Below are 13,114 nucleotides of genomic sequence, written 5' to 3'. Positions count from 1 at the left end.
GTGTTGCCATACGTGAGTGATTCATCATGCCTGCTCAAATTACCTCTTGCCTGCCTGCGCGCCCTAGCCATCCATACCGCTGTATCCCCTCCCCCCACCCGTACCAACAACCCCCCAACTTGTTGGTGTCTTATTCCCCTTGAGCCCCCCTTTTACCTCCTACAAACAAAACACCCCTCCTCCCCCCACTGATTACCCCAACACCTCAGAGTAGTAGCAACCTCAACCATAACAATTATTGAGCTTTCGCTAGAGGGGAGGCTAGGAGCCGGCCCTCTGCACATGCTAGATATCGTATATCAAAGAAAGACCCCACCTCCGGAGATCGCAACAACAGCGGGTGACTCAAACCACCCTATGATCCCCACTGTTATATCATGTGTTATTGTCCCGGTATCCTGGAGACCTTGGCAGCATGTCCAAGAAGGAGCTAGCCTCTTCAGGTGTTTGAAAGAAAAATGGCTTGCCCCCGTGCTCAAATCTTAATTTTGCCGGATACAGCATGGCGTACTTCATGCCCTTGTCTCGCAGTCTCTTCTTAACGGCAATGAATGTTCTTCTGGATGCCTGTACTTTGTCGGAGAAGTGGTTAAAGAACCTTATCTCATCCCCCTTGTAGCAGACCGTGCCCTTCTCCCTTGCCTTGCGAAGGGCAGTGTCCCTATCTCGGTAGTTCAACAGGCGGGCAATTAGCGGGGGGGGCCCCGGGAACTGGCCTCCTGCCACCCGGAACTCTGTGCGCTCTTTCCACAATACAGCATGACGAGAAGCCGTCGGGGCCCAGCACCACCCGGAGAATCTCCTCCACCAGCTCCTCCATGTTTTTCCGGTCCTGCGACTCAGCCAGTCCCACTATCCTGACGTTGTTTCGCCTAGAGCGAGACTCCAAATCCTCCTGCTTCTCTGTGATTTCCTTCAACACCCTCTTGACAACTGTCATGTCTCTGGACGTGGAGATCGCCCCATCCTCCACTCTCGATATTCTGCCCTCGGCTTCATCCAATCTCTCCCCGTGTTTGTCCAGCCTCACCTGCATATGGTCCACCTTGCAGGTCAATGAGTCCAGCTTCCCGTCCAGCGACTGTATGCCAGATTGCAATTGCACGAACATTGCTTTGATATCCTGGAAGGCTGTGGCGTGGTCCACAGGAAGTGCTAGTGGCTGGGTCTCCTGCTGCTCCTCCGCCGGTTTGCTTCCTTTCACCTGTGACGCCATGTCAAAGTTCAGTTTAGCCTGCTGCTTTCCACCTTTAGCAGCTTTAGACATGTCGCTCAGGATCAGAGAGGAGAGCCCAAGTAAACCTTCAGGCCTCTGAACGAAGTCCCCACTGCACCCCGGCCCGTCCTGTCCGCAACCTTCTGCCTATAGGATGTTCCGTACTACTCAACCACCTGAGGGGGCAGGGGTAGGGTGACCCTGTCCAGGCACACCACCGTACTTAACCGGGGATCCTTTTCACTGCCTTCCAGAGTCGCCTGTTTCAAGCACAAGCCCCAGGCCAGCTATACAGCTGCTGCCGCCCAGCGCTCCCCTGCCAGATCCGCAAGCTGTGCCAGGCCCCGCGGTATAAGGTGGCTCCCCTCGCCCCCCATTTGCCCTAATACCCCAATGACTGACCGGTGAAGTCAACAGTGCCGTGTGATTGAGGCTGTTAATGCGACCCAGGTATATCCTAAGGGTTCTGTTGGATTGCTGATCACACTGTCCCGTGCAGCAGCCAAGTCTCTGATTCACAGGTCCAGGGGAGGGGGTCCACGTGAGGCCACTACACGTCCCCTAACATGTGCGCAGAGGCTCAGCAATCACCCACTGTGTAGGACCGTTGGGGGGTGGGGGGGGCTCCTCACCTTGCGCAGGGCGATCACAGATGTCCATTAACCAGAGTGATACCTCGCTCCGCGGTCACCACCACCAAAGCTCGCTGTCTCTTCCAATCACTGGTGCCCCTCAGCTGCGACTGCCGGGCCCCAGGGCCACTCTGACAGGATCCGACTCCAAGGGCACTCCGCCCCCCCGCTGCCAGCAGTCCCGCCAGAAGAAGCGAGCGGTCAGCAAGAGCCCCCGCATGGCGGACTCCCAAGCTGCTGCCCTTCTCCAGCCCGGGTCAAGACACGAGTCGCCTCCTGCACAGACCCGCGGCAGCACTCCACTCCGGCAGTCACGGGGCCCAGGCGGATCCCCAGGTGTCTGGTGTCCCCCACTCGGCAGCACGGTCACAGCCTCCTCCGCCACTGCAACTCCCTCGTCGGATTAGGACTTCCCGGCACCGATTATCTTCGGAAAAACTTCTGCCGGGTCTCGAGTCCTCCCACACTCCAGTCCCATCGAATGTGCACAGGTGAGGCACTGGATACCATCCGGATCAGCTACCGGATTTGTAAGTGCAGAGGAGCTTCACGGACTCGCGGCCATGTTGGTCGGGCTCGCTTATGCAGCCCTCTGGCATGAATGAAAATAGTTGAATGTGGCAATGGAACAAGATGAGAGATGGTAAACAGCCTGGTACACAGCTGCCTCCAGTGGCTTTCACTTGCAAATTGTGAATGACGAAACATACTGGCCAATGGCAGATGTTGTCCAAGGATTGACTTCACTAGCCTATGCACAGCAGAACTGGGAAGAGGACGGAGACTTGTCCAAAGCACTGGCATATATGTTTACCCCTTCACAGTCCTCCCATTGTCCCTTCTCCACCAATCATTATATTCATTTTGACTCCTAAGCGCTAAAGCAACATCTACGAGTGAAAACTAAAAATGCGGTCGTACCTGTTTAAGAAAAATGAAATAAAGTGAACTAAAAGTCCTAAGCATAATGCAGATTGTGATTAATGTAATGTGGGTAAATGTTGGCCGATTAAGAAAACCAAAGTTATGTCACCTAACAACTCTACTCTTGACTAATTGATTGAAATAATTGTATGCCATACTTTATGAAGGGTGTACACATGTACCTAATTGTTAACTTACTGTGTTGGCTATGTTTGCATGGTATGATTTCTTTTTGTGGATTTCTGTCTCCCTAGGATGGGCTTTCGAGATGAAGCTGCTGGGTATTTCTATAAAGCAGTGAAGCTGAACCCTGATTGTATGGATGCCAAAGAAAACTTCTATCGGGTTGCCAATTGGCTTGTGGAACGATGGCATTTTATTATGTTAAATGACACCAAGAGGAATCAGACTTACCAGAGAGCTATCCAGAAGGCTGTGCACTCTGGATGCACCACTGTGCTGGATATTGGGACTGGGACAGGGATACTCAGGTTAGTAATGCAGAGTAACCTGTAAACTCGCTCATAAAATTGTGGTTTGTAAGTATTAGTGCTTAACCCAAAAAAAATCCTTTTCGAGTGACATAATTCTCAAAAGTTAAGGTTAAGTTAAATTAATTTTTAATTCTATTTATTAGCACGGAATGCCAGTGAGCGCCATTACCAGTGAACTTGGTGGCCATGGAAGAAGGGCATGTGGTAGGACGCGGAATTAGATGAAAGGCAATGCTAGAGAGAAACCAGCTAGATAGATATCTGGCCTATATGGGAATAATGATCATTCATCTTCTGCAAATGAATCGCCTAACAATTGCCATTGTTTTCCCTAAGCGCAGACAGAACTGCCACAAAGTCCAACCATAAGACCATTTCAAGGCATTGCCACCAAAGTTAAAAATAAAATATATTTCTTTCCCCATCATGAAACAAAAAACAAAGGTAATGCATGAAGCTAAAAGGTTTGTATGCAGTTTTAGTCAAGAAACATTATATTTGCGCCAATATTTTGTTAGGCCTAAACTGTAGACTACTGCAGCGTGTACTCTAGAAAAAGGTGGTTATGCCAAGGACCAAAAAATATTTAACAGGATGAGGTGTACTGGTGGGCTATTGTGCGGTGTTGTAAATAAAAGTGTTTCAATCTTATAACTGATGCATAACTGTCTTAATGCTTTGATTTCCAAAACATGTGCAATAATTAGATGTCAAGTTTGCGAAATCACATCAACATTTATTATTTTCGTTCAAATCAATTTGATCAAAACCAAAAATCCATATCAATTAAATATCAAAATGTTAGCTACTTCAACCAATTGATGGCGTACAATACATTCTTATGATCTTACATTAAATACATTCACATACCACTTTTTTTCTCACCAACACTAATATGTATTTCATGCATATTCCATATAACCCATTTGCATTTCTCTGAAGTTGGGAGTTCAATAACCTGAGCTGTATTAAATCTTAGATATTTTCCAGTTGAAAAAAAACAAACTGTTCCCAATTTATGACAATGTAGGTAATTGTCTACAATTCGTCAGCACAGCTGGTACGGATATTTCCTTGTCATGTACTGACTTGGTCAGATCATCATGTGGTGCCTTTTCAATTCAGGCTGTTGGGTCTACCCGGCCGTGCTAATGAGCCTGTGAAAGTTCTTCAGAGAAACTGGAGGTCGGTTGAACTAACAACCCTTTCTTCTCGGATGAACTCTATTTATGAGGAACTGAAAGCTGGCCCTGTGCCGTTTCCATCAGCCATTTCGCAGTTTGTGGTAGCCTGTAATTTAGCAGCCGATCTGTTGGCTCCTTTGGATTGGACAAGAAAAGTGGCACGACCGTCAGTGGTCTGGTTTACAGCAGAGCTGCGGGCCATGCGTTTAGTTGTGCGCCAAATAGCCTATATGGCGGGCTGCATATGACTTGCATCTGAGAGACAAATTCAAGAAGCAGCTCACACTATAACATAAAGCTCTAAAATGGCTAAACTTGTGCACTTTACAGCCACCATTCTCTCTGCAGCCAATAGACCTAAGAAGCTTTTTCAGACAGTCAAAGAATTGTCCAATACTGGTGGTACTTCTACGAGCCCCTGGTCTCCGATGATGTGTGATCGATGGTGTCTGTTTTTTTCAGAGAGAAGATAGAGAAGATTAGGGCGAGTATTTCTAAAGATGTAAAGCAGACCCCAGAATCTGCCAGTATTGATGCAGTGCCTGCGAGGCCCCTGCCTCATGCGATATTTGACCTTTTTCAGCCTACGGAGAGCTCTGAAATTGTTTGAGTGGTCTCTCTTCTTAAATCTCAATCACCTCTGGATGTTATTCCTTTATATTTGTTCAAATCCGCTATCCTGAGCACCAGCAATACTATAGCAGAGGTAATTAATTCTTCACTAGTGTCTGGCCAGATTCTGGCCACTCTGAAAAAAGCATTTGTGAATCCCTTGCTGAAAAAAATCATTGGACGCCTCAGTCTTTGCCAATTATTGGCCTATCTCCCTGCTTACCTTTTTTTTTAAAGTCCTAGAAGCAGTAATTACTCCTCAGTTGCGATCCTTCTTGGAGGGCCAAAACATTTTGGACCCCTGCCATGAGATTTTGGCCCCTAATGGGCACAGAGTCTGTGCTGGTGTCAGTTCTGGATGACTTGACTATGATCAAGGATCAAGGTGGTACGGCAAGCCTTATTTTACTGGACCGGTCGGCCGCTTTTGATACTATTGATCACTCTCTTTTGCTCCTAAGTCTACAGAATGCTGGCATCACAAGACAGGTTTTGGAATAGTTCCAGGCATTTCTGGCTTCCCGTTCTCAATTGGTGTTACTCTTGTTGTTTAGGTCTTTGCTGGAAAGGGGGACCTGTGGGGTTTAACATATATATTTAGGCACTGGAATTCCTGATTCACTCATTTGGATTAGGTTTTTCTCGTACGCAGATGATACCCAGATTCTGTTTAGGCTGGATCTGGGGCAGATCATGCTCGACAGCAATGGGAGCCTGGATGGGAGCTAATTGGCTCAAACTTAATGACAAGAAGACTGAGGTCCTGATCATTGGCCCAATGGGTGTGTCTGAGAGCTGGACCAAGGACTCCTGGTCTTCAACAATGGGGCCTCTCCCTACTCCGGCCCAGGTGGTGAAAAACCTTGAAGTCAAAATGTCAGCTTCTTTGAAAATGGACACCCATATTAATACAGTATGTGGACTGGGCTTTCTCAAGTTAAAGCAATGTGGGAAAATTCTCCCCCTGATTGCAGAGGATTTGCATGAGCAGGTAGTTGCAGCTTTCCCAAAATTATAGAAGTTACCAAGACTGACAAGACTGAAAGGGGAGAGAAAGGGTTTGGGGAGGAAGATGAAGACCCTCCAAATCCAGTGATGAAGAAAATTAGATTATCCCAGATTTAGCATTTGCCCAATGTATCAACCCTATGTTGGCTGAAGCCTTACTCCATACCATCTCAGAGGAAGAGGGGAGAAAGAAGGACGGATCATTTTTCTTTATCATAGGTAACATCCGTTCCTAAGGCACGCCTAGGTCTCAAATTGTAATCCCCAAAAGTCATAGGATGTGTTGGAAATCGCCCATTCTTTCCTGATGGTAGACATTTGGGAACAGCCAAAACTTGTATTGTATTCGTTATTTATATAGCGCTCTTTTCCCATTTGTATTGCCTCAATGCGCTTTGTGGTTGGAACGCCCTCGGTGACCGCAGTCAATGTGTAGGAGGTTCTAAGAGTTTAGATTAAGAGATGCTTGTGTGCATTTTTGCCGGTTTAGGACTTAGGTGGCTACCTAGGCTCCAGTAAGCAGGTGATAAAAAGGTTTTATTGGCTTGATGTCAACACCGACGTGAAGAATTGTGTTATTACCTGTGTCAGAAGACCAGTACCAATATACCTTGCCTAGCCCCACTCCATCCTTTACCCATTGTTGATAAACCTTTTTCCCGTATTGGTATGTGTATAGTGGGACCTCTTGAACCATCTAAGATAGGGAATCGATATATATTCTGTTATGTTGATTTATACCGTGCACCAGTACCACCCAAGGGCAGTCTCCAGGTGCTCACATGGCTCTGCAAGAAAGAGGACTGGGTTGGTTAGTGAGGGAAAAATAATAGGATGGGTCCAGAACCAAGAGAAACTGGAGTCTTTGTGTGTTGGCTTACAGATGGATGGGTTGCCAGCACTGGCTTGTTGTATCCGTTCGGATAAGGTCCAAAGCCTTGGATGTTTCTATGTGACTGCTATTTTGGGGTGTGTTGTGTGTTTTATGTGTAGATTGGCAGGTGTTGTGCACACTGGCTTGATGTGTCCATACGGGTAAGGTCCATTGTCCGGGTTTGTTTGTTGTAAGTGTGTGTTGCTTGTGTTGGGTGTGTGTTAGGGTATAAGTTGGCTAACCCAGTGGGCGTGTATAGTGTTTGGGTTAGTTTATTTGAGGAAGTATAAGCGGGGTGGTTAGTGCTTTGGCTACTCGCTAAGTTCTTCAGTGCGACAAATCTACACAGTGCTATCTGTTGTGAGAATTGACTCTCCACAATTCTATCTAAGTGTGACGCATGGTTCATCTACTCAATTCTACCTACTCGTGACGCATGGCTAAACTCCACAATTCTATCTAAGTGTGATGCATGGTTAATCTTCTCAGTTCTTTCTGAATGGGACATGTGGCTACTCTTCACAATTCTATGTAAGTCTGACACATTCAGGTAAATCTGATTATGCCACCTGATATCACGAGGCCTTCCCTTTAAGAAACACCACCTCATAGCAGATACTAAACATCTGATACGTTTTTCTCTAGAGTTTGCTTCCCTAAAGAGATCCTCATGAGTAAATTAATGGCTGAAGTTAAACGGGTCCTTCAAATTCAAATGCTCCAAACCTCCATATATTTATACATTGGGTGGTCCTGTCCTCCCTGAGTGTTTTATGCTGCACACAATTTGAGGCAGTAGATGATTCAACCTTCCTAGGTGCCCCCCCCCTGTGACAGAACCCCCCCTAAAGGCCCACGACCCTGTGGGCTGGAAGGGTGTTCCCGGTAAAAACGTGCAACCAACTGCGGGGCATGGACATCGGAGGGGGGAACCCATGACCGGTCCTTAGGATCGTAACCCACCCAGTCCACTAGATACTGCAAACGCCCCCGAAACAGACGGGAACCCAGAATGGCACTGACCTTGAACTCATCAGGAGTAACCACAGAGACGGGAGCGGGAGGCGAGACAAGAGGTGTGGAACACCGGGTGCAACCGCCAGGTAGAGGGGACGTCAAGACGATAAGAGACTGGATTTACAACTCCGGACACCCGGTAGGGACCAACAAAGCGCGGGAGTAACTTCCGGCAACCAGGGATGTGCAGGTGCCGAGAGGACAACCAAACCCGATCACCCACGCGGTAAACCGGGGCATCTACCCGCTTTTTGTCAGCAGCCGTTTTCATGGATGACTGTGCTTCCCGGAGATGGACGAGGGTCTGGGCATAAATCGTGGCGAGAATACGGGCGCAGTCATTAACGGCAGGGATATTGGTGGGCGTGAAGGCAGGAAAGGGAAGAGTGCGTGGATGTTGGCCCTGGAGGGAATAAAACAGGGAAAAACCAGTGGAGGAATGTAGTGCATTATTGTAAGCGAATTCTGCAAGGTGAAGGGAATCAATCCAAGTGTACTGGAACTGCAGGGATAAACAATGGAGGTATTGTTCTAACACCTGATTCACCCTCTCTGTTTGTCCGTCGCTTTCAGGATGATAGGCTGAAGAAGTTTAGTGAGGGCCTTCCAAAAACGGGACGTGAATTGAGAATCACGGTCTGACACAATGACCTGAGGCAGACCAAACAGACATAAAACAGACCTAAAAAAAAAACGAGCCAGGGACGGAGCAGAAGGGATTCCCTTGCAAGGTACAAAACGGGCCATCTTGGTTTAGGTATCTACCACAACCCAGATTGTGTCGAACCCCTGCGTATGAGGTAGGTCGGTGATTAGGTCTATTGAGACCGTGTGCCAGGGCCTCGGGGGTATCGGTAGGGGTTGTAGCAGTCCGAGCGTGCATCCCCTGCTTGACTTGCAGTGCGCGCACACCGAGCAGGTGTTAACATAATCCTCCACATCGCGTCTCATCGACGGCCACCAACACCAACGTTTGAGCAGATCCAATGTGCGTCGTTGTCCCAGGTGACCATTGATAATGGCGTTGTGGGACCACTCTAGTGCTTGGATGCGTGTGTCAGTTGTGGGCAAGAGTAACTTTCCCTGTACAAATGGTAGCCCATCCTGAAATACTGGGTCCCATTCGGACAATGCATGGAGAAGTTGCACGATCCATTGACGAATGGCTTGTAACATGGGTAGCGATGGAGTACAGGCACAAATCACGTGCCCCCGTTCCAACAAGGTGTCTGGAAAGGATGGAAGAGAAACCCCCCCCCGGGTGAACGGGAAAATGCATCTGCTTTACCGTGAACAACCCCTGGTCTGTGTTTAACCACAAAATCGTATGCTGCAAAGAACAGGTGCCAACGCACCTGTCGGCTGTTGACGCATTTTAGCGACGCCAGGTCTTGCAGATTCTTGTGATCAGTGTAAACTACTGTCTGGTGTTTAGCCCGCAGGAGATGGTGCCTCCAGACCTGAAACGCATCCTTGATAGCCAGGAGCTCTTTTTCTGTGACCGTATAATGCGTTTCAGTTGACGTGAACTTCCTTGAATGGTACGCCACCGGGTGCAGGTGACCAGTAGTCGGGCAAGGTTGGGAGAGAACCGCACCTAATGCAAACGAGGACACATCTGCTTCTACAATGAAGAGGAGCTCCGGATCTGGGTGTTGTAAAACTGGGGCTGTAGTGAATGAGGTTTTAAGAGACACAAAGGCAACTTGGTGTTCAGTGGACCAATGAAAAGATACCAGTGGACTGGTCAGTGCTGTCAGAGGGGCAACGACGGAAGAGAAATCGGCGATAAAGCGCCGGTAGAAGTTCGCAAACCCTAAGAATGATTGGAGTTGCTTCAGGGTCTCCGGGACCGGCCAGTCTGTGATTGCACGGATTTTAGACTGGTTCATTGCCAAACCCCCAGGAGAGATGTGAAACCCCAAGAAATCGACCTCCTTCGTATGAAACAGACACTTTTCAGGTTTTGCGAACAATGCGTTCTTTTGGAGTCGGGATAGCACTACTTGGACGTGGACAATGTGCTCTTCGAGTGTAGGGGAGAAGACGAGTATGTCATCCAAGTATATCACGACATAGATGTCTAGAATGTCACTAAATACGTAGTTAATGAACCTTTGAAATGTGGCTGGGGCGTTGCATAAGCCAAAGAGCATGATGGTGTATTCGAATAGACCTTGGCGGGTACAGAACGCTGTCTTCCACTCATCCCCTCTGCGCATACAAATCAGATTGTAGGCCCCCCGGAGGTCTAGTTTTGTGTAAATGGAAGCATGGGTTAGTTTGTCTAGAAGGGTAGAAATGAGGGGAATCGAATATCGGTTCTTTATGGTGACAGAGTTCAACCGCCTGTAATCCACGCAACGGCGGAGATACCCCCCCCTCCTTCTTCGGAACAAAAAAAATGGGGCTTGCTGCAGGCGAGGAGGAGGGTCTGATGTGGCCTAAAAGCAGGGCTTGTTGGATGTATTCCCTCAGAGCTATTTCTTCAGATGGTGACAAGGAATAGATACGGCCCTTAGGTATCGAGGCCACGGGAACCAAATCGATAGCGCAGTCGTAAGGTCTATGGGGTGGCAGACCCTCAGCCGACGATGCCTTGTCGAAAACCGTTTTGAAATCATGATACTCCGAGGGTATACCAGTTAAAGCTGCCCCTACCGTATGTGATGCCTCAGATGACCCAACTTCATTGATCGTTAATGAAGCCACCGCCCCCGGGGCTGTTGCGGCATTTGATACGCCCCCAGACTCTACCAGGCAGAAGTGTTGACAAACCTTGGACTCGAACGGAACCTGGCCTGTACCCCAATTAATAAGAGGGTTATGTTTCCTCAACCAAGGAATGCCGAGTATGATCGCAAACTGTGGTGTGGAAATGAGGTCAAAAGATAATGTTTCCTTGTGGGTATCTTGGATGATCATTTCCATAGAGGCTGTCTGCTGCTTGATTGGACCAGAAACCAGGGAGGAACCATCAACAGCCTGTACAAGCTCAGGGTGTTTCTTTGATAATAGTGGTAAATTCAGTTTTTTGGCCAATGTGATGTCTATGAAACAACCAGTCGCCCCTGAGTCAGTGACTATGTGTACTGAATGGGAATGTTCTCTGGTAGGATACAATAGGGCATGAACCACGACCGGTCTTATAGGACCGAACACAGGGATAGCCTCAGAGGTGTTTTGCAATAAGCTCACCTTGTCCCCTGTTCTCAAGGGCGAGCTTTCTGAAAACCTGAGTGCCTGTTCTTTGGGCGACGAGGAAATTCTTTGACAAAATGCCCATTGAGGCCGCAGTAAAAACAGGCATTATCGGTTCTCCTGCGTTCTCGTTCACCATGGGTGATGGGGCTGCGTATCCCTCCTATTTGCATGGGTTCACTGGAAGGTTCGGCCGTACTGGGGGACTGACTGATAGAAAGGCCGACTTCGGCTCGACGCTCGGTTCTCCGAGCATCCACTTGGAGTGCTAGATCAACCAAATCGCAAAAGGATCCCGGGAGGGACGGCACAACTGAGAGGGCATCCTTCATAGCACTACACAAACCCCTATAGAACACTACAGATTTTTTATTTTTGGGCCAAGCTGTTTCTGAAGATAACTGGTTACACCTTGTAATGTATTCTATTAGTGTTTGTTTGCCCTGGGCGAGGTTCAGTGCTCCAAGTCTCGGGACTGTGCTTTGTGCCTAGTGTCAAAGACTTTAGACATTTCGCTCACCAGGAATTCGAAATCATAAAGTGCCGGATGATCATTCTCCAGCAAGGGATTTGCCCAGGTAGCAGCGATACCTGTCAGGTGTGAAAGCAGAAAGGCCGCCTTGGTTGTGAAATCATGAAAAGCCTAGGGCCGGCAGAGGAAATGGAGCTTGCATTGGTTGAGAAAAGTCCGGTACCCCCTGGGATCGCCCTGATACCTTTCCGGGGCTGTTAGAGGGAACGGGGTAGGCAAAACCACTGGGACCGGAGGTGTGGGAGGTGTGGAGGTACCTGGGTTCGGGGGCGTGGTATTTCCAAATTCGGCGTCTGCCGGCAATGGATGGCGGGCGTTCTGCAAGGAGTCCAGACGGTGGTAGATGGCAGTTGTGGCTGTCGCCATGTCCGTTCTTAGGGCTGTGACGGCTTGCATAAGAGCAGCCACGGGGTCCCCGGCTGAGGCTTCCATCATCTGGACGACCAGTAGGCTTCACAGTCTGTTAAGACTTGATGGTCGTGTAGCTGATGAATCCTCCGCCCCCAAGTACCACACGGGAAAGAATAGTATTATAACTGCCCGTGCCGTCTTTGAGGCCACAGGTGTGGAGTACCGTCAGCCTGGAACCGGGAATGCCGGAAGAAAACCCCCTGACCACTGTAAGGCAAGCAACAAGGTTAGGGAAAGGAAGGCAAGACAGTGAATGGTTGAAAAGGACAAATCACACTTAATCTTACCCCAATGCCAGTGGTCAGATACCCTGGGTGTAGTACTGGGCAGGGTTCTACAATGGTCGACGGCGGCAGGCAGCAGATGGTGATATGGTGGCACTCTTGATGGAGATTAACACCTGATTTCAGCCAAGAAACGTGAGCAAAGTACTGTGATGGGGAAATCCGTAATCGGTCCAAGATACAGTCCGTGGTCAGAAGCCAGCAGGTAACGTCAACAACAAGGGATGATCCAAAGCAAGTCCAGGTGAAAGCCAAGTTCGTTGTTTTTTCTGGAAGTGATCGACAAAGCAGAGGTACCAAGGAGAAGCAAGAGCGGGTCCGTGAAACAGTCTGTGATCAAGGATTCCAGGAAGCAGAAACAAGGTAAACGCTCAACGAAACTTGCGTAAGCAGCTGTGAAGCGATGTGCGAGCGTTCGCTCGATTCTTTTGAAGGCAGGAATGGTCATGTGAGCGCGTCACGTGAACGCTCCGATCACGTGATGCGTGCTCCTCGTCTCGCGTAACCATTCGAGCACGTTACTTCCTGATCATGTGTCGCTTAACGCAGCGAGGCCCCAGACTAAGCCGATGACCATGACGTGGCGTGTAAAGTCGCCATGGTAACCGCCACTGAAGGTAAGGAGTTTGTACCGGACATGAGTCTCTCTTGAGTTTGCTGTGCCGCCAATCGCTGTAGCCCAACCACCGTCGGGAGTTACATGTGGGAATGTGGGGAAAGACTGT

The 13,114-nt window shown here is 48.7% G+C and overlaps 1 protein-coding gene across 2 annotated transcripts in view; it reads left to right on the top strand.

Annotated features, from left to right (window-relative positions):
- The window catches only part of PRMT9 (protein arginine methyltransferase 9), a 1,177,496-nt gene that overhangs the window by 152,322 nt on the left and 1,012,060 nt on the right, over positions 1–13,114 (top strand). For both annotated transcript variants that reach the window (XM_069631249.1, XM_069631248.1), the window contains exon 3: positions 3,027–3,263. In XM_069631249.1, coding sequence (XP_069487350.1) covers positions 3,027–3,263 — 237 coding nt within the window. The remainder of the gene's footprint in view (positions 1–3,026; positions 3,264–13,114) is intronic.

Source organism: Ambystoma mexicanum, chromosome 6q (genome assembly GCF_040938575.1).
Source record: "Ambystoma mexicanum isolate Mex_15411 chromosome 6q, UKY_AmexF1_1, whole genome shotgun sequence".
Classification (NCBI taxonomy): domain Eukaryota; kingdom Metazoa; phylum Chordata; class Amphibia; order Caudata; family Ambystomatidae; genus Ambystoma; species Ambystoma mexicanum.
This window is presented reverse-complemented; position numbering and strand designations above follow the sequence as displayed.